This window comes from Podarcis gaigeae (genome assembly GCF_964106915.1).
Source record: "Podarcis gaigeae genome assembly, chromosome: 4".
NCBI lineage: Eukaryota > Metazoa > Chordata > Lepidosauria > Squamata > Lacertidae > Podarcis > Podarcis gaigeae.
The window spans coordinates 102,549,574-102,576,447 of record NC_139677.1 but is presented as its reverse complement, the minus strand read 5'-3'; the positions used below and the strand labels follow the sequence as shown (position 1 = coordinate 102,576,447).

General features: G+C 50.4%; 1 protein-coding gene and 1 long non-coding RNA gene across 2 annotated transcripts in view; one reads left to right on the top strand and one right to left on the bottom strand.

The window, feature by feature from the left end:
- Window positions 1-2,895: 2,895 nt before the first annotated feature.
- LOC310844041 overlaps window positions 2,896-26,874 on the bottom strand; it is a 53,195-nt gene continuing 29,216 nt past the window's right edge. The window contains exon 2 of the long non-coding RNA XR_014563908.1: window positions 2,896-3,213. This is a non-coding gene — a long non-coding RNA (uncharacterized lncRNA). The remainder of the gene's footprint in view (window positions 3,214-26,874) is intronic.
- Window positions 6,318-7,954, top strand: TPBGL (trophoblast glycoprotein like). Its single transcript, XM_083737131.1, has one exon. It carries the CDS (start codon window positions 6,792-6,794, stop codon window positions 7,908-7,910), a length of 1,119 nt encoding a protein of 372 aa, XP_083593257.1. The 5' UTR covers window positions 6,318-6,791; the 3' UTR covers window positions 7,911-7,954.

The following is a 26,874-nucleotide window of genomic DNA, read 5'->3' as shown; positions in this document are numbered from 1 at the left end:
GGAGACTCCTGCCATAGGCGCGCGTCACCTCTCCAGCGGGGAGAGGGTCGCGGGGGGCTGCTTTAGCCCCGTGAGTGCTCTCCCAGCTGGAGAGGTGACGCGCGCCTATGGAGGCTCCTGCCATAGGCGCGCGTCACCTCTCCAGCGGGGAGAGGGTCGCGGGGGGCTGCTTTAGCCCCGTGCGTGCTCTCCCAGCTGGAGAGGTGACGCGCGCCTATGGAGGCTCCTGCCATAAGCGCGTGTCACCTCTCCAGCGGGGAGAGGGTCGCGGGGGGCTGCTTTAGCCCCGTGCGTGCTAAAGCAGCCCCCCGCGACCCTCTCCCCGCTGGAGAGGTGACGCGCGCCTATGGCAGGAGCCTCCATAGGCGCGCGTCACCTCTCCAGCTGGGAGAGCAGGCACGGGGCTAAAGCAGCCCGACTCGCCCGCCTCCCTCCCACGGCACACCCGGCAACTTCTCGCGGCACACTAGTGTGCCGCGGAACACCGGTTGGGAAACACTGTGTTAGAGGACATTCGGCACAGAAACATGTGTGTATACCTTTAAGAAGTTTCTGGGATTAATTGGCTGCAGGTGACCATTGCTATAAAGGAAAAAAGCTGAGTTTTGTTGCTTGCCTGCAGGAATAACAACCACCAGAGCTTGTGTTTATTTGTTTAGTAATAAAGTCTTCGTTTTTTCCGTTTGGGTTTTTTACACCTATGCCTCCTGGAGTCACTCTGTCCTCTGTCCGGCTGGAATCCCCCTCCAATAGTGAACTGTCCTTCCTTGGAAGTTTTCAAACAGAGTTTGTGTGATTCATGCATTGCAGGGGGTTGGACTAGATGACCCCGGGCTCCTTTTCCAACTCTATTATATGAAAACACTCCTTTGTGTCTCCTGAATATGTTTGACTTTACCTTTTTAGCCAACGCAGCTCTTCTCCTTCCCCGGCTGTTACTCTCCAGCTGAGAGACAGAGTCTGGCCCCAAGGCCAGCAACTGAACATCAAGGGGGGGCAGAATTAGAGGTTCCCTGCCCCTCTCCACAATGGCACCCCATTGTTCTATTATGCCCCATTTATGCCTGTGCATTTCCTCATCTGTCTGAGGGCTGCACCATTTGGATCCTGCACAGGGGCTTGGGGAAAGGGATCCTCCCAGCGACTTAAATCAAAGAAGAATCCTGCAAGAAGAGGAGAAGATAAATAAATCAGGATAATGTGGGCGGGGGACGAGCGCTCACACAGAAGGGACTGTTTCAATACAACACCAGCTTCCCCCGTTACTTACTCCCTTGCCCTGTGCCAGCCAAGCTTTTTCTAGAAAGGCCACTGATGAAATCTTTATAAAGGTGCAACATTTCAGGCAGCTAAATAAAGAAAAGGGTTTGGGGGGAGGGAAGGCAAGCCTTGCGAGAGGAATAAGAGACACGCCGCTGCTGCGTTCATTAGAGGTCAGGGCTGCTTCCAGCTGGAGGACGTGGGCAGCAGGGCCTGGGCCCCTCTCAGACCTTTCTTTGATATTCCAGCTTTCCTTTTTTTAAAAAAATCACCCAGCACAGATGGGTGGTGCAATCCTATGCATCGGGGGGGGGGGAGGAACCTCAGCTATAGGGGCAAAATGTGGCCCCCCAATATTCCCTTGCTGGCCCCTGCTACACTCTCCAGACCACACACCTCTCCAGCTTTGCTTTGCACCCTCCCTGAATGCTTTCGCAGGGCTGGGATGTGTCACAGAATCATAAGAGTTGGAGGGGACATCTAGCCAACCCCCCGGCAATGCACCCATGTCCTTGAATTCTGATGATGCCTCTTGCATGCCCAGAAGGAGGGCAGAAGTGTGTGTGTGTGTGTGTGTGTGTGTGTGTGTAGAAATGAGCTTCTTGTACAAAGATAACATTCACATCCAATGCAAAAATACGTATACAGTGGTACCTCTGGTTGCGAATGGGATCCGTTCCGGAGCCCCGTTCGCAACCTGAAGAGAACACAACCCGTGTCTGCACGTCTGCGCACACGGGGGTCATGATTTGCCACTTCTGCGCATGCGCGTGACGTCATTTTGCGCGTCTGCGCATGCGCATGCGGTGAAACCCGGAAGTAACCCTTTCCGGTACTTCCAGGTCACCGTAAGACGCAACCTGAAAAGACATAACCTGAACTGAACGTAACAAGAGGTATGACTGTAGTTTGTTGGAATCCACGCAGAATGGCCACAGCCAACCCAGTCAAATGGCTGGGGAACAAATAAAATTATTATTATTATTATTATTATTATTATTATTATTATTGTTATTATTATTGCCTCTGGCCCCATTGACAGGCGCACCCACCCACCGCAGAAGGAAATGGGCTACTGGGTTCAAAAGATCTCACCCTCCCGCAATCAGGGCATTCCCACAGCTGCACAGCAGAGCATTAGCTTGGCCTGCAGAGGTTCCCAGGGTCAGTTTTCGGCATTCACCATCAAAGGATCAGCAGGCAGAGGAGGAGGAGGAGGAGGAGGAAGTAGTCATAGGAGAGCCTTCTGGATCAGGCCAATGGCTCATCTAGCCAGAGGAGGCTTTAGGGCAGTGCAACTGGTTCTGCCACACTGGGAGCCGAGCCCAGGGGGTGCTGCAGGACATCTCAACTATCACAGAATCATAGTGTTGGAAGGGACCCCAAGGTCCAATCCTGCGACTATGTTGCAGTGTCTTAAGCACTACAAGAGGTGGGGAGGGTGCCGAATTTTAACCTCTCTGCTGGAATTTGAAAGTGTGGGAATGTTCAGGGATGCAGGAGAGGATATATTGTCTGACAACAGCCTTTCCAACTTGCAGCAGATGTGTTTGCTCAGGCTTGCTAAAACCTCTATAGTAACTGTTCTGGTATTTTCCCCTTATTCCCTCATAAAAGATAAGACACTACACAGTCTTCTATAAAAGTATAAAAAGGTTTACTCACACATCATTCTGTTCACAATAGGATCCCAGAAGGCAGACTTAGCTTAGAAAAGTAACATATACCCGGAAACTATCTCATAAGGAGACAGTCCCTTTGTCCTCTCTTGGCTGGAGCCAAGAGAGCATTTTTGGCTAAGCAGATGTTGCTTCTTTGATGCATGTAGTCAAAGAAGAGAGATGGCTGCCCTGCCCTGTGCTTTTGTCGTTACCTGCACAGGTGAGGCCATGCCCACCTCTAGTCACATGCAGAGGAAGTCTGTCCCAGCCCAGAAGGAAACAGGAAGTTTACCTGCTGGCTGGACAAACATTCCTCCTCATGTGTAAACCCTCTCCTCCCTGAATTTATTGAATCCTCATTTAAAGCCATCCCATTGGTGGCCATCACTGCTTCCTGTGGCAAGGAGTTCCATAGTTTAAGTATGCACTGCATGAAGGACTTTCACTTTTCTGCACTGAGTCTTTCAACATTCAGCTTTCATGGAGATCCACAAGTTTCTGTGCCCTTTTCTCCATGCCATGCATAATTTCATAAAACTTTTATCCTGTCACCTCTTCCTTGCCTTTTCTCCAACGAAAAAGCCCCAAACTTTGCAGCCTTCCCTTTCTGCAACACAGCTTCCTAGGCTCCTGTAATCAGGCGAATGGTCCATCAGGTCCGGCATCCCGTTCCCACAGCAGCCCCCCAGGCATCCATGGGAACCCCACAAGCAGGACCCGAGTGCAACAGTTAGCATGTTGTTATTTCAGATTTATCACCCCCCCCCTTCCTCGCTGCAGGGAGCCCAGGGGAGCTCGCGATAAGTGAATCAAAACAGCCCTATGACATCCTGTGAAGACAGCACTGTAAAAACTCCATAAAAGCTGCCTGCCGAAAGCCCCGATAAATAAGGGAGTCTTTGCATGTTTCCTGAACGCAAGGAAAAGAGGGGGAATGCCTGCCCCGCCTCCCCTTGGAAGGGAGTTCCATGCTGAAGCTTTGCAGCTCTGTTCAGATCCCCATCACAAAACCAAGGAGCAAAACAACCACACGAGCGGCAGATTGCACCAGCTGCTGCTTTGGACTGTGAAGGAGCCGCTGGAAGCTGCAGGAGGGGACAGGGCTGCTGCACTCCAGGTCTGCTTGCAGGCTTCCCAGGAAAGGCATCTGGTCGGCCCCTGCGAGAACAGGATGCTGGGCTGGATTATCTGCCACTGGCCAGAGCCAGCAGGCTCAGCATATGCTCTGAGATGAGTGAAATCGCTGGTCCGTCCAGTATTGTTCACCCTGATTGACAGCTGCAGTTCAAGGTCTCTGGTTAAGAAAGGTATTCGTAGAATTTTAGAATCACAGAATTGGAAGGGGACCCCCAAGGGTCATCTAGTCCAACCCCGTGCAAGGCAAGGGCTCTCAGCTAAAGCATTTCCTCAGCTGCTTGGGTGAAATGCTTTGAATGGCAAGGGAGAAACAGGCCCCGCTGAGAGCCAGCATGGTGTAGTGGTTAGAGCGTCAGACCAGGACCTGGGAGAGCAGGGTTCAAATCTCAACTCGACCATGAAGCTCACAGGGTGACCCTGGGTGCCAGTCACTGCCTTTCAGCCTAACCTACCTCACAGGGCTGTTGTGAGGATAAAATGAGGAGGAGGAGAACTGTATATGCCACTCAGGTGGGATGTAAGTGCAACCATTCTCCATTCTGGCATGCATGTGTGAATAACCCTGTGTCAACTTGAATGCAACTTGGATCCGGACAGTTGGACGTGGAGGTAAACCATCACCATTGTAGCCAGTGAAGGCCCGCATCCTGCATCCGTCACCAACTACAACTTCGCTACCCAAACAGGGTGCCTGGCAGATGACAAAGTTTGCATCATGCAACTGGAGTCTTTAAGGTCAGGTTGCCTGTCCTAGAAACCAGTCACAAGAGAGAGAACGACTCTGACGATGTGCAGCGCACTTCCTCTCTCTCCCCACATGGGCCACTCAAGCTGCTTGAATGCCCTAGCCAAGGGCAGGCAGGCAGGCAGGCAACCCTAATGGTAAAGGGAAAGGACTCCAGGACGGTTAAGTCCAGTCAAAGGGAACTATGGGGTTGCGGCGCTCATCTTGCTTTCAGGCCGAGAGAGCCGGTGTTTGTCCATAGACAGCTTTCCGGGTCATGTGGCCAGCAGGACTAAACCGCTTCTGGCGCAACGGGACAATGTGACGGAAACCAGAGCGCACGGAAACGCCGTTTACCTTCCCCGCCACAGTGGTACCTATTTATCTACTTGCACTGGCGTGCTTTCAAACTGCTAGGTTGGCAGGAGCTGAGACAGAGCAATGGGAGCTCACCCTGTCGCGGGGATTCGAACTGCCGATCGATGGGCAAGCGCAAGAGGCTCAGTGGTTTAGACCACAGTGCCACAAGCGTCCCTAACACCAGCTGTCTGATGCTGCTCCAGGCCTGCTGGTCTGCCCCTGCCACAGCCAGTGGCGTAGCGTGGGGGGTGCAGGGGGTGCGGCCACACTGGGTGCAACATCTGGGGGTTAGGGTTAGGGGGCGCAAATCCACAGGTTAGGGGGCACAAATCCACGGGTTAGGGGGTGCAAATTACTTGCCTTGCCCCGGGTGCTCACAACCCACGCTAGGCCACTGGCCACAGCCACCCTGTAACCCCTCCCATCCACCCATCACCCACCTTGTCGACTTCTTATATTTTGATACTGTTTGCTGGGGTTTAGTTGGTGCCGTGTTTTTTAGACGTTGCTTGTAAGCCCCCTTGAGAGGACGTGCATCCTGAAAGGCAAGATAAAATTGCAGCAGATAAACCTCATGGCAGGGAAACACTGGGGATGGGGGATGCATTGCTTTGTGCATAACAGAGCATAGTGGAGTTGGCTCGCGAGAGGGGGGGGTGTTACTGGTGTCCTCCTCGCCACCGCCACCACCACACACACACACACACATACACACACACACCGACCGCGTTTTTGGCACGCAAGGCACGCAAGGCGCAAAAAAGTCTCCATCCACTCGTATGGAAGGCAGGAGGAAGGGGCTGCAGGGGAGACACTTAGACGGCTGGGGAACGCTCCGCCCCAGAGCTCCCAGGGTCTGGAGTGGGGAGGCGCTCCCTGTCCCCTTCTAGGCGCAGAGCCTCTCTTAGACGCACACCCGGCCCGGGAAAAGCAGCCCCCGCGATGGCTTCTTAACTTGGACGGAGCCACCCTCAGACAGGGGGAGCGCTTTCCTGCTCCTGGAGGGGGCTTCCAGGTCAGGTATCGCAGCTTCACCTCAGGGCGAGGGCGGGGGGGACGCCCCTGCGGGCGAGGGACGCCCTCTTCCCCGCCTCCCTCCAGCTGTCCCGGGCCTGCGCTCAGCCTCTGCCAGCCAATCTCAGGCAGCCGCTGCCCGCCCCTCCCTCGCCCCAACCTCGAGGCAGAAACCACCTGGCCGGCGGAGGGGCGAGTCTCTCCCCTAATCCTGCCGTCCGGGCGCTGCGCCACTAACCTGCCAGCCAAAGACGACGAGGGGAGAGAGGAGAGAGGAGATCGCCAGCCGCCTTCCTCCGACGCCCGCGATCCTCCGCTCCCCACCCTACCCAGGACCCCTCTCTCCTCCCCGCCCCCTCGGAACCGGCGTGGGGGAAGCCTCCGGTCCTGCTCTCTCGCCGCAGACGCCGCGCACCGCCATGAGTCACCGTCGCCACCGCCGGGTCTCCTCGGGCTCCGGGCAGCCCCGGCTGCTTCTCGCGGCGACAGGAGCTTCGGTGACCGTCTAACTCCGCCGCTGCACCGCCGAGGAAGGAGGAGGAGGAGCTGCAAGGCGGGCAGGAAGCAGGCGGCGGCGACGGGGGCTCCGTCCACCCGTCCCCTGCGCCCCGCAGAGATGCCCAAGCGGGGATAGCATGGCCCGGCGCCCCGGACGGCTCCTTCTGCGCCGCCGCCTCGTCGGGCTGCTGGCCGGCGTCGCCGCCATGCTTCTGCTGCCGCTACTGCAGGCGGGCCGGAGCTGCCCATCGTGCTTCTGCTTCGCCACGCCGGACACCGTGCAGTGCCGCTACGTGCGCCTCCTCGAGCCCCCCGACGAGCTGCCCCGGGCCGTGCACAACCTCTCCATCGTCGGCGGCAACCTGACGGTGCTGCGCACAGCCGCCTTCGCCGGAGGCTGGGCCCGCGGCGAGCCCCTTCGGCCGCTGGGCAACTTGACGCTGCTGGTACTGACGCACAACCACATCGAGACGCTGGAGGAGGCGACCTTCGCCGGCCTGCCCGCCCTGGCCACGCTGGACCTGAGCCACAACCCGCTGCGCTCCGTGGCGCCGGGCGCCTTTGCCTCTTGCGCGCGGTTGCGCACGCTGCGCCTCAACCAGGCTCTGCTGGCGCCCGGGGCGCCGCCCTTCGCCGAGCTGTTGGACGGCGCGCTCTTGAACCTAAGCCTGGTGCGCCTGGAGCTGGCCGGCAACCGGCTGCGGCAGCTGCCGGCCCCCTGGGCCCTGCCGCCGGGCTTGGAGGAGCTGGACTTGCGCAACAACTCCCTGCGGGCGCTGCGCTCCGAGCGCCTAGACGGCTTAGCGGCGCTGGGCCGCGTGCGGCTGCTGCTGGACTCGAACCCGCTGCACTGCGATTGCGCCTCGCTGCGGCCCCTGCTGCTCTGGCTGCGCAACGCCACGTGGCGTGCGCCCGGGGTGCGCCGGCTGCGCTGCGCCTCGCCGCCGCAGCTGCGCGACCGGCTGCTGTGGCGCCTTCGGCTCCTGCAGCTGGAATGCCTCGACGGCGCGGACTGGGCGCTGCTGGAGCCCGGCGGCGCCGAGGAAGAGGAGATGGAGACGGCCTCGTACGTCTTCTTCGGCATCGTCCTGGCGCTCATCGGCGTCGTCTTCCTCATGGTGCTCTACCTCAACCGAAAGGGCATCAAGCGGTGGCTCAGCAATCTCCGAGAAGCCTGCCGGGACCAGATGGAGGGGTATCACTACCGCTATGAGCAGGACAGCGACCCGCGACGGGTCAGCCCCGGAGACCTCTGAGGCAAGCTGGCAGCAGGCCTGGGGAGCTTCATTCCACACACCCCCCCAAAAAAAAAAAAACTTGAGAAGGGCGGTGATGACACCTTCCTTTCTGGTCTTCCAAACTGGGGGGGATGGACGGACAAGTGGAAACCCACTACCCAGCTCTGCAAACTTGTCCAAAACTCTACCTGTTGGGGGGGGGGGTTGCAGGGACATCGCCCCAGGCAAGGTGCAGAGGACCCCCTCAGCCCCAAGGGTGGCTCACGACTGACTCTCCAGGCACCCTAAAGCCAGCCTCCAGGGGACTGTGTGGGCAATCTCTCCCCCACCTCCCACAAACCAAAGGGACACGTTTTCCAGTTTCACCCTACTTGGGGGCACTCAGCTTTTTACCCACTAAGGTACGCCCAGCCCTCCCAACATGGGGTGGGTGGGTGTGCTTTGTCTAATTATGATTTAAAATGCCTCCCAAACCGTCACCCAGTAAGAAGGAATCTCCCCATTTTGGACACAGCACTATGCAGCGATAGGCTCCTACCTAGGGGGAGCTGGGAGTGTTAGGAATTATTTGGCCCCAATTCTAATCTGCCCCCAAATAGGGGGAAAGCTGGGATCCTGAGCAGACTTCCCTGGAAGTGAGTCCTGTTGAACTAAAATCGGACTTGCTGCCAAGTAAACATGTAAAAAAAAAACAACTGGTGCATGAAAACCCCACATTATTCTGCCTGCAGCTAACCCATTGACCCATTCTCAGCTCTAGGCGCAGGAGAAGGCTGACACAGCCGACACCTTGGCATGGTCAGGATTGATTCCTTACAGACCTCCAAGCTTCAGGGAACAACAGGTTTATAGCAGAATCATCTCCCCTTCTGCTCCCAAACACACACACTCGCCACCATGACATTGTCCTAGCAGAGAAAGGCCTTGCTGCCTTGCTTTTGAGTAGTCCCACTGAAATCGACAAATTACTCCAGAGTCAGTAGTTCGCCAAAGAAAGGCTGTTGAGCGGCCATCTTCAAACAGCTTCTTTCTGGAGTAAGCCCATGGATTTCAGTGTCGCTATTGTACAAGTAAGTGGATTTAGGGTGGCAGTTTAATTGCCTTTAGAACTGCATTGCAGGGGGCGGGGGGTGTCCCCTGGAATCACCGGGCAGTGAGAAAAAAGTTTAAAGCTGACCTTCCTCCTTCGCCTCTCTCCATCCCCCTGTGTTTAAGGAACAATGGGGCTGGGATCTTGCATCCAGTGCTAGCCTTACTCAGAGTAGACCTAATGGAATCAATGGGCATGACTAACTCAGGCTCATTGATTCCAGAGGGTCTATGCTGCTAGCTTTGGGTGCAACCTGCAGCCACAGTCTTCATGGTTGGAGAAAGAAATGGGGGGAAACCCTGGACATATAAAACTTGGATTTTCTTTGGGGGAGCAAGAAAACTCCTTTCTCCTTTGCACAGCCTGTTTCCTCCAGCAAAGCCAGTTTTCCCTGGCAAAAGTGAGGGATACCAAATCCTGCCTGGCTCTAAACGAATCGAGGCCGTCCCTCTGGGGTGAGTTTGTCCCCTGACAGCAACTGAGTTCCATTGGCTGGAACCCTGCAACCCCAACACGGCCCCTGCTTTTACTGTCGTCAGTTGAAGCTGACTCAGTTCTATTCAACTCACCCCCCCAAAAAAAACCCCCCAAAATACTATTTCTGTTTCCCAGCCACCAAAGAGCTACTACCCAACCGTTAGGAAGCTCAGCACAGAAACATTTGCGGAGGAAGGACCTGACCTGACCTGAGAGAGAGAGAGAGAGAGAGAGAGAGAGAGAGAGGATGTAATTTTCTCTTTGCTTTCCTTCGAAGAAATTAATGGTTGGCTGTGCTCCCCCCTGCCCTACAGAAGAGAATGCAAATGTTCAACAGTAGCAAACCCTCCCCACTTAGACTGGCTGGCTGGTTGCATGACTCCGAAGCACGCGTAAAATACGACGACTTAATTTCAGTAATGACAGATGACTTAGATTAGGGCCGTTTTCGCTGATCTTTGTATCAGGTGGGGGAGGGGGGTTTGAAACGCTCGTTCTAGTTCATTCTTCCACAAGTTTGCTTTAGAACAGTGCCTGTTAGCGTGGCTTTTGGGCACGGCAGGGTGAGCTCCCAGCCCGGTGCGCTACAGTTCCTCTGGCTGGTGGCGCTACCTCTCATGCCGAAAGCCGTTGTTAGTCTCTGCCTAGAGCAAAGAAATTGAAATTTGCATCTCTTAACTGTATTGTACTTTTTTCTATAAAGCTTATTGCAATAATTTCAGAATACCCTCTCGGCTGCTGCAAAGTTATTCCTTTTAGCTTTTTCTCTCTGGCGTGGCTGTTAATGGGGGGGGGGGCTGCCCTACAAACCATGGTTTGCAAATCACAAATGAGACGGGAATAGCTTCTCCTTCCAGAGCATAAAAGCAAAAAACAACCAATTATCATCTCGTTCTTCATTCCCTTCCTGACACCAACAGTTATTTCAAGGTAAGCTGATGCAAAGCAGATCTCCCTCGTAAAAGAAGGAGCAAAGCTGTGGTTTGTAATGGGTTTGCAAACCAGTGTTATGTCGGAACATGATGTGCATCGCTCATGCATTATGCTGATGCAAATACAACTGAAATCCACGGTTAACCCCCAGAAAGGAGAATGGAGAAGGTTGGCTGGCTCTCTGTTTGCCTTCCATACTTGGGGGATGTTCATATTTTTAGCCTCCGTGTGATTCTGGAGGCTGGAACGAGGGGCACAGGAATTGCAGCCCAGCAAAACATCCTGTTCTGTTTGTTGTATGGGGTTGTCCCATGCCCTTGATAGATCTTATTTTGCAGAGCTGGGAAGAAATCCCCTGGATGTAGAATTGTAGAGTTGGAAGGGGTACCATGAGGGTCATCTAGTCCAACCCCCTGCAATGCAGGAATCATTTGCCCAGTGTGGAACTTGAACCCACGACCCTGAGATTAAGAGTCTCGTGCTCTACCAACTGAGCTATCCCCGGTATATTGCACCACAGACAGACTTGTTTCTTTTAATGAGTGTTCGTGGAAGAGTTCTCCCAATCGCAACTGGTGTTGCAAATGTTCAGGCTACCTAGCTGGCTGTCAAATAAGTGGCTTGATTCCCGTGCCAAAGAGATGCCTCCGTCTTTTGTTTTCTCTCCCCATTGTACGTCAGTTGGACGTCTCCCTCCAATGGAAAGAGTATGCAATGTGTCCATCTCCTGCTAAAAACCAAGACAGTGTTGTTAGCAAGCCAGCAGTGGCCCTGCTCCAGGGTTGGCTTGCTGGTGTGTCGGTGATGCCATGGGCACAGGCCAACAGGTACTGACTTCAGCTGGCTTTTCCTTGACCCTTTCTGGACCATGCTGAAAACCTGACTAGCCATTTCCCCCTTTGGGGCACACAAGCAAAGAGTAAATTAGTGTGTTTTGAGCGCTGCCAGATCACAAAAATTCGTTATTAACCAATGAACCCGCGTTTCCATGTTGGTGGGCATGTGCATGCTGATTGTCTAGCCTAATTCATCTAGATTTGTTTCTTGCTCTTTGGGGAAGGCTGCTTCTCTTTGCTTAGGATACACCAGTCTGGATTGATGATCCATTGTGGATGAAAATAATAATAATAATAATAATAATAATAATAATAATAATAATAATAATAATATCCCACCCATCTGGCTGGGCTTCCCCAGCCACTCTGGGCACCTTCCAACAGAATATTAAAATATAGTAATGCATCAAACATTAAAAGCTTCCCTAAACAGGGCTGCCTTCAGATGTCTTCTAACTTTCCCAAAAATGTGGCTTCCCCAGCCTTTCTAATGCTGGATTCCCTCCTTCTGCTAGGAGGGGACCTTCGGCCTGCACCTCCCATGTTTGCTGGGGTTCATGGGAGGAGCTGTTCTGCAAAATCAGCACGGCACAGGTGCGCTACACCTAAGTGCCCGTCTCCCAAAGTCCTTAAAAGGTTTCCGAGGCACCTATGTCCCTTGTCCCAGGACTCCCAGCCAGGTGCTCTCCAGATGTTTCAGCCTGGGGCTGATGAGAACTGTCACCTGAAACATCTGGAGGAAGCCCAGTTGGGAAATTCATTAATTATGTTAGCATGCATGCTTCTAGAGCTTGCGCATAAAAACGAGCATTGCCATGAAGATAAAGAGGTGAAAGTCGGTCACTCTAAAAGTGTAGTAAGCTGATCTGGGGTCTGCTGGGATCTGCAGGGAACTCTCATCTCTGTGGTGGGGGTGTATATATATATATATAGCTCAGGGTTCAAGCCCCTGTTTTGCCTGCAGAAGATCCCACTTTGATCTCCAGATTACAAGATTGCAGGTGATGGGAAATGCCTGTCACTGCACTGGGTCTGCAGAGCCTCTGCCAGCCAGAACTGACAGTTCTGGGTTAGTTTTACCAATAGTCTGACACCGTATGGGCTCCATACGTTCAACTGGGGATAAAGACACTTCTGTAGAGCACCGGTGGCCCTCGAGGCAACACTGTCTGGCCCTGTGGGGTCTTCCCAAGTCCCTCCCCCTGCTTTCTGTTACTTTTGCCAGATGGACTGTGTTCTAGAACTGTGGCAATGCCTCTTCCTTGCCTGAGCGGAGAGATGGAGGGGTGTGTGTGTGTGTGGACTCCTCTGGCTTTTGTGTGGCTGAAATGCAGCCTCCATTGTATGCACCCTCTCTGAACGTTTGTGGTGGGAAAAGATTTGGGATTTCAGCTGGAAGTTACGGGTTAGGCACTGATTGGAAATGAAGCAGTATCTTTGCCCCAAAGCCTTTGCAGGCAAAAGCAGGATTGAAAGTGGGGTCACCTGTGGTGTGATGGTACATCACACCAGCAAAATTAGGAAAAATGTACAAAACAGGAAATAAGACCTGCTAGAAGTGTAAAATCAAAGAAGGCAATTTCTACCATATGTGGTGGACTTGCGAAGAAATGAAGAAATTCTGGGATTTGATTTATAACGAGTTAAAAGAAATATTTAAACACACTTTCCCTAAAAGACCAGAGGCCTTTTTATTAGGAATAATTGGGGACGAATTTAAAAAAGAAGATAAGACACTATTCCAATATTCGACAGCAGCAGCCAGAATATTAATTGCACAAAATTGGAAAAGTTCAAATACCCCAACTGTCAGAGATTGGCAAACAAAATTATTTGAATATTTTGAACTAGCAAAAATGACGCAAAAAATTAGAAACCAAAAAAATACAAAGTTTATTAGTGATTGGAATAAATTTATGGTATATATTGAAGGAAACTATAGAAATTTAAAAACTACAGCAGGTCTGATATAAACCTTACGATGCGCAAACCATCAATAATTATTAGCTGCAGAAAAAAGAAAAAAGAAATTATCAAGAAGCCCGAAATCGGGAGGGAAGGAGGTCAATTGGTGTGTAGAGGAAAGATCTAAATATCTAAAGATATAAAGGTTCAAGCAATAAGACAAAGAACTGTAACGGAAATTGATGTTATTTTTGTGTTATGTGTGGATATTTTTTCTTTTTTTTCTTTTTTCTGAAACTGTTGTTTTGTTTTTTCTTTTGGTTTTTTTGGTGATTTAAGTGAAACTCAATAAAAAGAAATTAAAAAAAGAAAGAAAGTGGGGTCACCTGTGACCTCCCCATAGCATCATGAGTACGAATCGTGAATGCACCAGGAAAAGGACGTCCAGACGTCCTCAGGAGGCAGTGATGAGCACCAACCTTTCAAAGCGGATTGGAAAAATTCACAGAGGAAAGGGCTGTTAGTGGCCGCTGGTCAGAAGCTGCAATGCTTCTGAATGCTTTTTGCTGGAAACCACAGGAGGGGAGAGGTGTTCGAATCCTGCATCTGGTTGGCCACTGTGAGGACAGGATGCTGGACTAATATGAGCCATTGTTCTGATCCAGCAGCTTCTTCTTATGTTCTCAATCCACTCTGCAGAAGAAGGATAGTCAGGAAGCAACCATTGTTGCATTTAGGAGAGATCCAGCCTGTCTGTGGTCCTGACAGCCATATGAAAATCTCCCTCTCTTTTCTCTCCAGCTTCCCTCATTGTTAGTGAGGAGCTTCTGTTCAGAGAAATTCAAGGTTGTTTTGTTTTCCGGCATCAGTTAAAAATCGGTTTTGAAGCACTGGAAAGAAACTAGGTTGCAGTATATATTTTTGATGTTGGCTATGTTCGTGAATGTTTTAGATTGAAAGCAGATCATCCACTGCCATTGATTCCTTCAGGACAGATCCACCCCATACATTTAAAGCACAGGACTACCCCCCAAAGAATCCTGGGAACTATAGGAAGAGTTGGAAGGGACCCCTAAGGGTCATCTAGTCCTACCCCCTGCAATGCAGGAATCTTAACTAAAGCATCCATGACAGATGGCCATCCGATCTCTGCTTAGAAACCTCCAAGGAAGGAGAGTCCACCACCTCCCGAGGGAGACTGTTGAACAGCTCTTACTGTCAGAATGTTCTTCCTGATGTTTAGTTGAATTCTCCTTTCTTGGAACTTGAAGCCATGGGTTCGAGTCCTACCCTCCAGAGCAGGAGAAAACAAGCTTGTTCCCTCTTCCATGTGACAGCCCTTGAGATATTTGAAGATGGCTAGCTTATCTCCTCTGAGTCTCCTCTTAATCACGCTAGACATACCCAACTCCCTCAGCTGTAACTTTTTTAAAAAAAGGTGCTGGGAATTATAGCTCTGGAAGGTAGAAACTACATTTCCCGGGATTCTCTGGGTGAAATTACATGCTTTCAAAGTGTGTTGGGTGTGCTTTAAATGTTTGTTGTGGGTGGCCATTTGCCAGGAAAGCATTTTCCACATCCCTGAGGTGCAGAAGTCCTGATTTTAGGTGCGAGATAAATTGCACTGGGGAGTCAGGCCATTTAGATTGGTGATCCACTTGTGATATCAGCCAGCTATATATGCTCCTGAAACATTTGCAGGAATGAGAATAGATGAGATGTGAAGCAATGTTGTGGCCTTGACCGTTCAGGGTGCCCAGTGCCCATTCCCCTGCCATCATCCTTAGAACATGACTGGCCACCAACTTGGCTGGCTTAAAAAGAGGATTAGGCCTGTCCATAGCAGTTAAGGCTATCAACTCCTGCTGGCCATCAGGGCTATGCTCCATCATAGTCTACTTCTGAATACCAGATCCTGGGGACTGTTGTGGGGAGAGTGTTGTTGCCTTCCATCCTGTTTGTGGGTTTCCCAGGGGCATCTAAGTTGGCCTCTCCGAGAGAACAGGATGCTAGAACAGATGGACTTTTGGCCTGATCCAGGCTCTGTTGATGTTCTTATGCCCACCCGGCAGCAGTGTTAGAAATTAGCCAGATGTGTTTGATACTGGCACTAATTGCAACCACGTGGAGATTTCTGAGTGCCAGGTAAGCGGCCACAGTTTAACAACCTCTGCCTTAGTTCATGGCACTTAATTCAATACCACTTCCACTCTCTGTTTTTCTCCTCCTTGCATACTGTAAGAGCAAACAATCGTACCTTGGATCCCAAATGCCTTGCAAGTCAAACATTTTGGCTCCCGAACGCCGCAAACCCGGAAGTGACTGTTGCGGTTTGCAAACTGTTTTTGGAAGCCGAGTGTCCGACGGGGCTTCCCCGGCTTCTAATTGGCTGTAAGAGCTTCCAATCAGAAGCTGCACTTTGGTTCCTGGATGTTTTGGAGGTCGAATGGACTTCTGGAACAGATTCCGTTTGACTTCCAAGGTGTGACTGTATGAATGTAGTTGAGATCATAGAATCACTGAATCACAGAATTGTGGCATTGGAAGATACCCAGGTCCAAACTCCAGTGGACAGACATTGCATGGTTGCAGCTGTGACCCAGGTTTAAGGTGCCATTATAAATCTGAGTTTCCAACACTCCATGGCAACTCTTTTGCATACACCATAAAAAATTACAATGCATTGAATAGATAGCCATTTTTTGCCATTGAGCAAATCCTCACTTGATATCCCCAGACCTGGTGCCTGAGTCAGGTCATCTCGGTCAGCTGACCCCACGTGGGAGGCCCACCTGAAATCACTCCCTGTGGTGCCCAAATAAATCACCTCACTTCCAGGGGATGGCTGTGCGGACTCTGTGCAATTGCTGAGTAACAACGGCGCATTTGCTTTCATGCCGAAAGAGCAATCAGACAGTGTGTTGTTTATAACCTATTGACAGTTCCAGCTATTCAAAAGGATGTCGGGGAGAAGAAAAGGGGAAAACAGCCTTGCCACCCAGGCTGCTGACGGCCTTCATCTTGGGGGAAATAACGCAGGTTGATGATTTCAGGGGGGGGGGGCGGGGTGTGCTAACGCTCACAATGGCCTTCGTCTCTGTTTTCTTATAATGCCTCACTCTGTCGTTTTGGCCCAAACACTTTGTATCAGCTGTGCCTCCGGTCCTGGAGCTGCCTACACGCCACATGCACTTAAACCACATTCCCCATCCCAAACGAATCCTGGGAACTGTAGTTTAAGGGTGCTGGGAATTGTAGTGTTGCGGTGGGTAAACTGTGGTTCCTGGGATTTTTCAGAGGGGGGCATGTGCTTAGAATGTATGGCTTGTATGCTGGTCAAGCCAAAGGCAGAAGCAGTCCTGCTGAGGTGGAGCCTAGGGTCCATGTGTACAGTGCCCTCTTTTCTATACTGTGGGGTGGGCTTGCCTCTAGGGCAGGGGTGTGGGACTCCCAAGCCCAGGCCTCTCTATCTGGTCCTCTAGATTCTGCCCAAACCACAATCCCCTGTCAAGCCAGTGGTCCTGTTTCTGTCCCCAGTATACCAAACATGGCGCCTGTTCCAGACTGCGCATGCATGCGACCCAGAATGATGAGCCTTTGCCTTCTCCCAAATGCAGCCATGTCAATGGGCCTTCTCAGGATTTAAATGGGGGCATTGAAACATACACACCCCACCCTTTCCAACAGAAATTTATCACCTGGACAGAAACTGAGTCCCCTCTGTGTATGTCTGTATGGCTAACTGCTCCATGTCAGCCCAATCTCTGAGCAGCGAGAGATTCCAGGGTACAGTTTTCTTGGAACGAAGGTCAGCACAGACTGCAGTGTCTCTAGGATTTATGGTTTAATTTAGGCATATATATAACTTGAACATAAGACGGAGGGGCCCAGCAGATCTTGCTTCTCCATTTGCCACAACTGTGGATCCAGCACAGAGCAAGCAGGTCTCTGTGTCTCCAGCTTCCAGTCTGTTTTCCAGCTCAGCTCACACTCCCTGCTTTGGGTCTTGTTCTCCTATCCAACAGATAGGTGAGGGGGCTGGAAGAAAGGCCCAGCCATTCACCCACAGTGCCCCCTCACTTAGTTGTCACCCTTGCAACCCAGTTCATCTTTTTGGGGTGCTGGCCAGCTGAGGTCTTGCAAAGAAACTTGTCTCACCAGTTCAGCAATAGAATGCTCTCTTAGATGATGATGATGATGATGATGATGATGATGATGATGATGATGATGATGAATTTATGCCCATCTGACTGAGTTGCCCCAAACACTCTGGGGGGCTTCCAACAAATTAAAAACATTAAGCACAAACTTTCGTGTGCATGCACACTTCTTCAGAAGTATCTGAAGAAGTGTGCATGCACACGAAAGCTCATACCAATAACTTACTTAGTTGGCCTCTAAGGTGCAACTGGAAGGATTTTTATTATTATTATTTTGTTTTGTTTCGACTACGGCAGACCAACACAGCTGTAAACCTGTAACATTTAGCACAGTAAAACTTCAAACATTTAAACCTCCCTATTCTAACCCGCACTGCATAAGGACCCCCAAGAATTGGAAGAATCTCAGGCATCATCCAGGCTGACACACACACACACACACACACACACACACACACACCGGCAAACCCACAAAATGCTTATCTAATTACTTTTCATAGGCTTTCTGGGCAGGTCAGAGGAAATGAGAGAATAAAATACAGTATTCAGAAACAAAAAAGAGAGAAGTAAATAGCATCAAAAGAACGACACTACTTTTCCAGAGACAGGGAGAATTGGCAAGGGACAGTCAGCAGGCAAGAAATGGCATTTCCCTGGTCCCCGATTCTTTTCTTTCACACACACACACACACACACACACACACACACACACACACTTAGACAGGCCCTTGTTGTTTTACCACCCCCACCCCTAGTCAGGCTTTAAAAAGTCTAAGTGAGTCTGCCTAGGAAGGTGATCTGGGAAGAGGGGGATATTTTTTGGGGGGGGGATCTGTGGCTGTGAGAGGGGTTAAGCACCATGACCCCCCTCTGGGGGTTAGGGTTAGGGGGCGCAAATCCACGGGTTGGGGGGCGCAAATCCATGGGTTAGGGGGCACAAATTACTTGCCTTGCCCCGGGTGCTGACAACCCACGCTCCGCCACTGACTAGGACTTCCACTCCTGATGAGACAATCTCTCACTCTGCCATTAAAGCAGCTGTTCCGTAATGAAAAAATAAATCCCGCTAGATATCTCTGGGGTGGCTTTGGGAAGCAGCGAGCGGCCGGTTCTGCTGTGATGGGGGAAGCAGAGTGCTTTGAAAGGCAGCTCAAGGAAAGGCGGTGATGATGGGGGGAGAGGAGGCTCAGTCTAAGCACTGGTCAAGAGCGGCCCTTCAAGCGGGAGGCGAGGGGCCCTCCAGGCTGAAAGCAGCAGGCAGAAGGGATTTAGGTGCACACCTGAGATTTAGACTCCAGCCGCTAAAGTGGGTTGAAGTGCTTGATCACCTCTGTGCAACATATCCCCTTTAATTAACACTCCACGCGCGCACACACACACACACACCATTTTGCAATTAGGAAAGTGAGAGGGGAAATCTCTAGGAAGTGAATGACGTAGTTCATAGGTAGGCAAACTAAGGCCCGGGGGCCGGATCCTGCCCAATCATCTTCTAAATCCGGCCCACGGGCGGTCCGGGAATCAGCGTGTTTTTACATGAGTAGAATCTGTCCTTTTATTTAAAATGCATGTCTGGGTTATTTGTGGGGCATAGGAGTTTGTTCATTTCCCCCCAAAAAATATAGTCCGGCCCCCCACAAGGTCTAAGGAACAGTGGACCAGCCCCTTGCTGAAAAAATTTGCTGACCCCCTGGCTTAGTTAGTTGAAAGACATATGGCCAATGGTTAAGAGTGTTGGACAAGGACTCAGGAGACCAGGGTTCGAATCCCCACTCAGCCATGAAGCTCACTGGGTGACTTTGGGTGCCAGTCGCTGCCTCTCCACCTATCCTACCTCACAGGGTCGTTGTGGGGGTTAAATTACAGGGTGAAGTTACAGGGAACCAGGCAGAGGGCCTTCTCGGTAGTGGCGCCCACCCTGTGGAATGCCTTCCCATCAGATGTCAAATAAATAAACAACTATCCAGTGTTTGGAAGACAACTGAAGGCTTCCTGTTTAGGGAAGTTTTTAATGACTGATGTTTTAATGTATTTTTAATCTTTTGTTGGAAGCCACCCAGAGTGGCTGGGGAAGCCCAGCCAGATGGGTTATTATTATTATTAAATGAGGAGAGGGGAGAACTATGTATGCAACATTGAGCTGCTTGGAGAAAAAGGTATAGCCTGTCAGGAGCTCGTCCTACTCTCGAGTAGGACCCTGGCAAAGACACACGCCCAACTGGCATGTTCTCTCCCTACTGGTCGATCGTTTGGGAGCTTCAAAAGTTTTCTTCAGCCCGAACATCACAGTGGCCGATGCCAACAGACATCGGCACACTTAGGGTTCCACAGAGTCTTCGCGGTTTGTGTGACAGACCTCAGCAACTCAGCATTTTGGCTAATCTACTTTATTTACATATAAATGCACATGGAACACTGCAACATGGCTCCCTCTCTCTTTAGCATCAGACAGCAAAGAGAAAAAGAACAAAGGACAATAGTCCACAGAACACAGTAACACAAACATCCTGTCTCCGACACTTCCCACTCCATGGAGTCAAAACATACACCGTCATGTGATAGACAACAATCCCATAACTGCAATCACGGAGCTGGAATCTTAACAGAGCCTGCATGCAATGAATAAATTTAAATAATAAATATGTAAGAACATAAAAACACGAGTCAGCTGGATCAGGCCAATGACCCATCTGGTTCAGCATCCTGTTCTCACAGTGGGAGATAAAAATAATACTGGGGGCATCTGAGCAGGTGCAGAGTGCCTGCCACGCACTGAGTGATGACAAACAGTCCCCTGTACCTTTTGGGTGAAATTGCACAGCTTCTATGTACATGAAATCACACCAGCCCATCCTTCTTCTGAGCGACGACACCCCATTCCTTTGGCCCGGAAAGTGTCGCCACAAAGCCTTGACATGCCGCTTGTGAAATGTGCCACGAAATGGGAATAATTGGTGCGTATTGTTTGGAGCGTTCCTGGGTTAAAACTGCACGGTGGTGCTCACTGTTCCTGAGAGACACCCTTGGAGACCAGCGGAGGAGAAAATCAGCTCTCTTCCCAAATTGGAGGGTTGGCCTGGGTGGGTGGGGGCAGCTGGGGAGAGATGCACAAGTTGACTTTGAAAGTTGGCGTGAAACAAATGCCTGCTCCCTCCCTCCATCTCCAAAACAAACGTGGAAAAAGAGAGAATTCTGCGATGACAGCGTAGCTGACATCATCTCTCCAGCAGCTGCTGGGCAGGGCATTCTGTTCTCTGCCTCCCCGTTCATCACCTTAATAAGCCATGCCAGGATTTTCTCCCACTCTGACTATTTATTTGACTGTCCCCCACCTGGCAAATTCAGAGCTGACAATTTGGATGACTTAATCTAAGGTTACCAGATTTTTTTCAAAGAATCTGGGGATACTTTTCTTTTTTTAAAAAAAAAAAAGAGAATAATAAATTTAATAATATTAATTTATTATTTGTACCCTGCCCATGTGGCTGGGTCTCCCCAGAGAAAAAAGAGTTATTAAAAAAAAAAGTTATTTAATTTTTTAAAAGAAGTCATATCTTCTCTTCTGTGGTCTCCTCTGTCGCATGGTCTTCCTCTGGGCCCCATCCTGCTCTCTTGGACTGCTAGCCACCATGGAGTAGGCTCGGGTTGGGCCTGGGCTCCGCCACATGTCCTTGCCCTCCCAGTGCTCTCCTATCTCTCCTCCTCAGCGGTGGCGCAGCAAGGTCAGGGCTCCACTTTTTTTTCTCCTTCCTCTATCTCTCGCTTTCCTTCTCCTTCTCCTTCTCCTCCTTCTCCCTGCATCGGCTCCAGGGTTTTCCTTGCGCCACTTAACAGAGCCTGCGCAAGGCAGAGCCACTGGGCAGTTGGCCAGGTGGCTGGATGCTCTTGCTCCTGGCTCAGTTTGGCTTGGGGGGAGGTCAGCAGTTTCCCCAGTTGATGTGCTGGGCATCCCCAGTTCCCCCTTGGCAGTGGCGGTGGCAGCAGCAGTCTCCGTAGCCCAGAGCCAGCCTGGCAGCACAGTTGGCTCTGGCTGGCTTCAGGAGCTGCCCGCTGCCGTGGCGCCTGCCATTTTGCCTCGCCAGAAGTCCCCATATGATGTGTCTTGTGTCGTTGAACCAATCACACAATATTCATTCCCTACTAATAAATCTACACCACTTAAAATATAAATCCGGGGATGTTAATGAAATCCAGGGACATATTTTGTCCAGGGACAGATTTGTAAATCCAGGGACTGTCCTTGGGAAACGGAGACGTCTGGTAACCATAACGTAATCCTTTTCTGTCCCTTGAGACATCCTGCCTTACTCCCAGGGTGGTGAAAGAGGGATTTCACTATCATTTGTTTGCTGGTTCATTGCATATGTATCTCCCTTCTCCCTTCAAGGAGCTCAGCACATATAGTTTTCCTTCTCATTTTTATTCTCACAACAACCCTGTGAGGTAGCTTAGGCTGAGAGGTAGCGACTGGTCCAAGGTCACCCGCTGAGCTACATGGCTGAGTGGGGATTTGAACCCAGGTCCTTGTGCAGTACTCTAACCACTGCACAAAACTACCCTTCCATGCTTAGGGACAAAGTAGGGATTTAAATAGCTGCGAGTATGGGAACATGGGGTGGGTTAACCAAGGAGGCACCATGTTCCTTGTTTAAACATTTGGCATGCAGTCATTACAAACAAAACAAACTGCTATTGTTTAAAAGCATTCTCTGTGAATTCAGCATCACTTATCCTGTCCTAACTTCTGTAGTTCAGATGCCCTCTCATGCAGCATTCCCCATAATCTTGAGTTCCCCTGGTTTCCCCTATAATTAACCAGAAAGCGATTTACCAGCTACATAAATAGATGCTTGCAAATGTTGTTGTTGTTTAGTCGTTTAGTCATGTCCGAATCTTCGTGACCCCATGGACCAGAGCATGCCAGGCCCTCCTGTCCTCCACTGCCTCCCACAGTTTGGTCAAACTCACGCTAGTAGCTTCAAGAACACTGTCCCACCATCTCGTCCTCTGTCGTCCCCTTCTCCTTGTGCCCTCCATCTTTCCCAACATCAGGGTCTTTTCCAGGGAGTCTTCTCTTCTCATGAGGTGGCCAAAGTCTTGGAGCCTCAGCTTCAGGATCTGTCCTTCCAGTGAGCACTCAGGGCTGATTTCCTTCAGAATGGAGAGGTTGGATCTTCTTGCAGTCCATGGGACTCTCAAGAGTCTCCTCCAGCACCAGAATTCAAAAGCATCCATTCTTCGGCGATCAGCCTTCTTTATGGTCCTGCTCTCACTTCCAGACATCACTACTGGGAAAACCATAGCTTTAACTAGACGGACCTTTGTTGGCAAGGTGAATAGGCACATGCTATTTGAGACTTAAAACCAGCCCGCAAAACGAAAAGCTCTAGGGGTGATGGGAATTTAGGACAGGAAACCAAGCCTTATGAAGGAGCTGGGTATGTTTAGCCTGGGGAAGAAGAGACTGGCAGAAGATATGAGCGCCATCTTCAAATATCTCAAGGGCTGTCACATGGAAGAGGGAGCAAGCTTGTTTTCTCCTGCTCCGGAGGGTAGGACTCGAACTCATGGCTGCAAGTGGCAGGAAAGGCTATTCCAACTAAACACGTGAAAAGAATTTATGACAGCAAGAGCTGTTCGACCGTGGAACAGGGTCTCCCTTGCGAGGTGGTAGACTCTGCTTCCTTGGAGGTTTTTAAGCAGAGCTTGGAAGGCCATCTGCCACGGATGCTTTAGCTGAGATTCCTGCACTGTAGGGGTTGGACTAGATGACCCCAGGATCCCTTCCAACTCAACAATTCTATGATTCTACGATTCTGGCCACCTCTCAAGCCCTTTGGAACCTCTGGATTTGAAGCTTCAGCCGAGACATAAAGAGGCAGGCAGACATTATAAATATCCCTCTGGTGTGATTCTGTGAGTGTCTGGCCTATCAGAAACACACTTTACCAGCAGAATTGGGGTATTATAAGGACATGGCGTAAGAAGAGCCTCGCTGGCAGATCAGGACAGAAGCTGGGTTAGCTCAGTCACTGCAGCATGAGATTCTTAATCTCAGAGTCGCAGGGTTGTGTGTTTGAGCCCCATGTTGGGGGGAAGAGATTGCTGCATTGCAGGAGATTGGACCACGTGACCCCCCCTCCCCCATGGTCCCTTCCGACTCTGATTCTACAACTAATCCAGCATCATGTTCTCAGAGTGGCCAACCAAATGCCTCTGGTAAGTCCACAAGCAGGATTTGAACTCAAGGGCACTCTGCCCACCTGCGATTCCCAGCCACTGCTATTTAGAAACATTGCTACCTCAAACTGTGGAGGCAGAGGCACGGCCACAGTGGCTAATAGCCAATAGGAGCCCTCTCCTCCATGGATTTTTGCTTAATTCTCATTTAATGTCATCTGGGCTGTCTTGCATTTTGGGTTGGCAGGCAAGCCTGCCTAAACACCAGCCAACTTGGAAAGAATTGATGGTGTTCAAAGGTTTACTGGCCTACTAAGCATGCCAGTTCTCTTTCGATGACTCAGTGCAAGATCATAATGGCCAGAAATGGGGACGCACAGCCCAGAGCCCCAGCTCAGAAGGTCTCATTGACTTGAGGAACGGGAGCTTGGTGATTTGTCACCTTGGGAATCGATGCAATGCTAGAGGTGGTTTATCGAAAGAAGGCACAGCTTGCAGTTCTCTTTTTCCAGCCAAGTTCCTGCCAAGGAGCCCAGGCCCAAGAGACCTCACTGAGAATGTTTAGCTCAAAATCTGGACAGGACATTCTCAGATCAGGAAGAAAAAATGGTAGTTAACAGCCGAACATGGCTGCAGTATATGGTCATTTTGGGAGTCATTTTGGACTCACCGGTGTCCATGGAGATGCAGGTCAATTCTGTGTCCAGGGCAGCTGTCTAACAGCTCCATCTGGTACGCCGGCTGAGACCCTACCTGCCCACATGCCAGAGTGGTGCATGCTCTGGTTATTTCCTGCTTGGACAACTGCCATGCGCTCTACGTGGGGCTACCTTTGAAGGTAACCCAGAAACTGCAACTAATCCAGAATGTGGCAGCCAGACTGGTGACTGGGAGCGGCCGCCAAGACCACATAACACTGGTCCTGAAAGACCTACATTGGCCAGTACGTTTCCAGGCACAATTCAAAGTGTTGGTGCTGACCTTGAAAGCCCTAAACGGCCTCGGTCCAGTATACCTGAAGGAGTGTCTCCACCCCCATCATTCAGCCCGGACACTGAGGTCCAGCTCCGAGGGCCTTCTGGCGGTTCCCTCCCTGTGAGAAGCGAAGGTACATGGAATCAGTCAGAGGGCCTTCTTGGTAGTGGCACCAGCCCTGTGGAATGTCTTCCTACCAGATGTCAAAGAAATAAACAACTATCTGACTTTTAGAAGACACCTGAAGGCAGCCTTGTTTTGGGAAGCTTTTAATATTTGATGAATTATTGTAGTTTAATATTTTGTTGGAAGCCGCACAGAGTGGCTGGGGAAACCCAGCCAGATATGTGGGGTAATAATAACAATAACAATAACATTAATAATAATAATAATAATAATAATAATAATAATAATAATAATAATAATAATGTTGTTGTGTTGTTGTTATATACAGTGGTACCTCGGGTTACATACACTTCAGGTTACAGACACTTCAGGTTACAAACTCCATTAACCCAGAAATAGTACCTTGGGTTAAGAACTTTGCTTCAGGATGAGAACAGAAATCATGCTCTGGCGGCACAGCGGCAGCAGGAGGCCCCATTAGCTAAAGTGGTACCTCAGGTTAAGAACAGTTTCAGGTTAAGAACGGACCTCCAGAACGAATTAAATTCCTAACCCAAGGTACCACTGTAGTGCCTGCAATAGTCATGTGATGGCCAACGGCCTAGATGTCTTTAGGATAATAGAACTGTCAAGTTGGTCACCTAGTCCTACTGCCTGCAATGCAGGAATCTCAGCCAAAGCATCCATGACAGATGGCCATCCTTTCAAAGAGGATTGGACCAAATTCATGGAAGACGTGAGGGCTATCGATGGCTACTAACCATGATGGTTATTATCTGCTTCCGCAGTTGGAGGCAGTGATGCTTCTGAACACCAATTGCTAAAAACTGCAGGAGGCAAAAGGACTGTTGTGTTCAGATCCTGATTGCAAGCTTCCCATAAAGGCAACTGGTTGGTCACTGAGACAGCAGGGTACTGCTCTAGATCGCCATCCCTATGTTCTAATGTGGGCTGGTGTCATGTATGAGAAGCCCAATGGAAGTGGGATTTTGGGTTGAGAATCTGCGAGGACTGATCAGCGAGCAACAAGCCCTGCTTTGAACATGCGAGTGGCGTGTATGCCTCTGTGTTTGCGATTCACTACCCTCTTTGGTTTTTTTGTTTTTTGTTTTTTAGAAAGGGGTGGAAATGAATGCATAAACTCCTGGCTCTGGATACTGGGAAACGCTTGGTCCAAATGCCTTGCAAATGGGTTTATTTCCTATCCCAGCAGAACTGATGAGATTCCAGGAGCACACAGCTGCGTGGCCAAATGAAAAACTGAATTTGAGTGCGCGGCAGCTCTGTTTTGCTGTTAAAAAGCTAGAACAAAGTGGATTTGGGAAGTGATCGCTCACCAAGGAGACAGTGACAATTCATCATCACTCTCTCGCTCTGTGAGCGCATCGGCTTTTTCCTCTCCCTGGGCTGCCAACCAAGGCAGCCAGCTGCAGTTGGCTCAATACAGGAGAAGGACACGCCGCTGCCCGTTCTTTCTTCTCGGCCTCAGAAGAAGAAGAAGAAGAAGAAGAAGAAGAAGAAGAAGAAGAAGAAGAAGAAGAAGAAGAAGAAGAAGAAACTAAAATAGCAACAGCTCTCTGCATCGCTCAGTTGCCAGCACTTCCCCAGACTTCCTTGTTGGGTCCACCCACAGAGCAAGACAAGACAGTGGGTGGTACCCCAGGAGAATCGTCACACAGGAGTCTTTTGTTGCTGGCAATTAAAGAGGCAATTTAGGACTCTGCTAAATCTGAGCTGAGCTCTTTTCAAGGCATCAGAGTGACTATTTAATTGTTTATTGCATTTGTATGGCACCATTTTTCTCACAGGAGCTGAAGGTGGCTCTCCTCCTTCCTCACAACGCCCTTGTGAGGTAGGTTAGGCCAGGCAGAGAGGTGGTGACTGACTTCAAGGTCACCCAGGAAGCCTTCATGGCATTTCAGGTCCAAAGATAGCAACCCACGCTGTGTGCCTTTCTCAACCCTGCACAATATAGTAATTGTTTGCTTCCTTCACATTCTGATATTCTTCCATGCAGCCAAGGATCTGCCCTGGAATAGAGCCAGGACACCTGGGACCATTATTTCCACTTCCCTGATGCTTATTATGGGACCCTGAATAAAAGACATATGGCCGGTAGCAGGATTTGGGGGGGGGGGGTCACCTTGCAAAAGTTGGCATTGCCTGAGATGCAAAGTGATGGAGAGATCTGCTCCAGATTAGGGATAGGCACAGCTCTCCATTTTGGTTTTCTAAGTTTCTCATTTTTCCAGTTTTAAATTCAGTGCATATTGCTGCAGCAGTTTGCAAAAATCCTGATG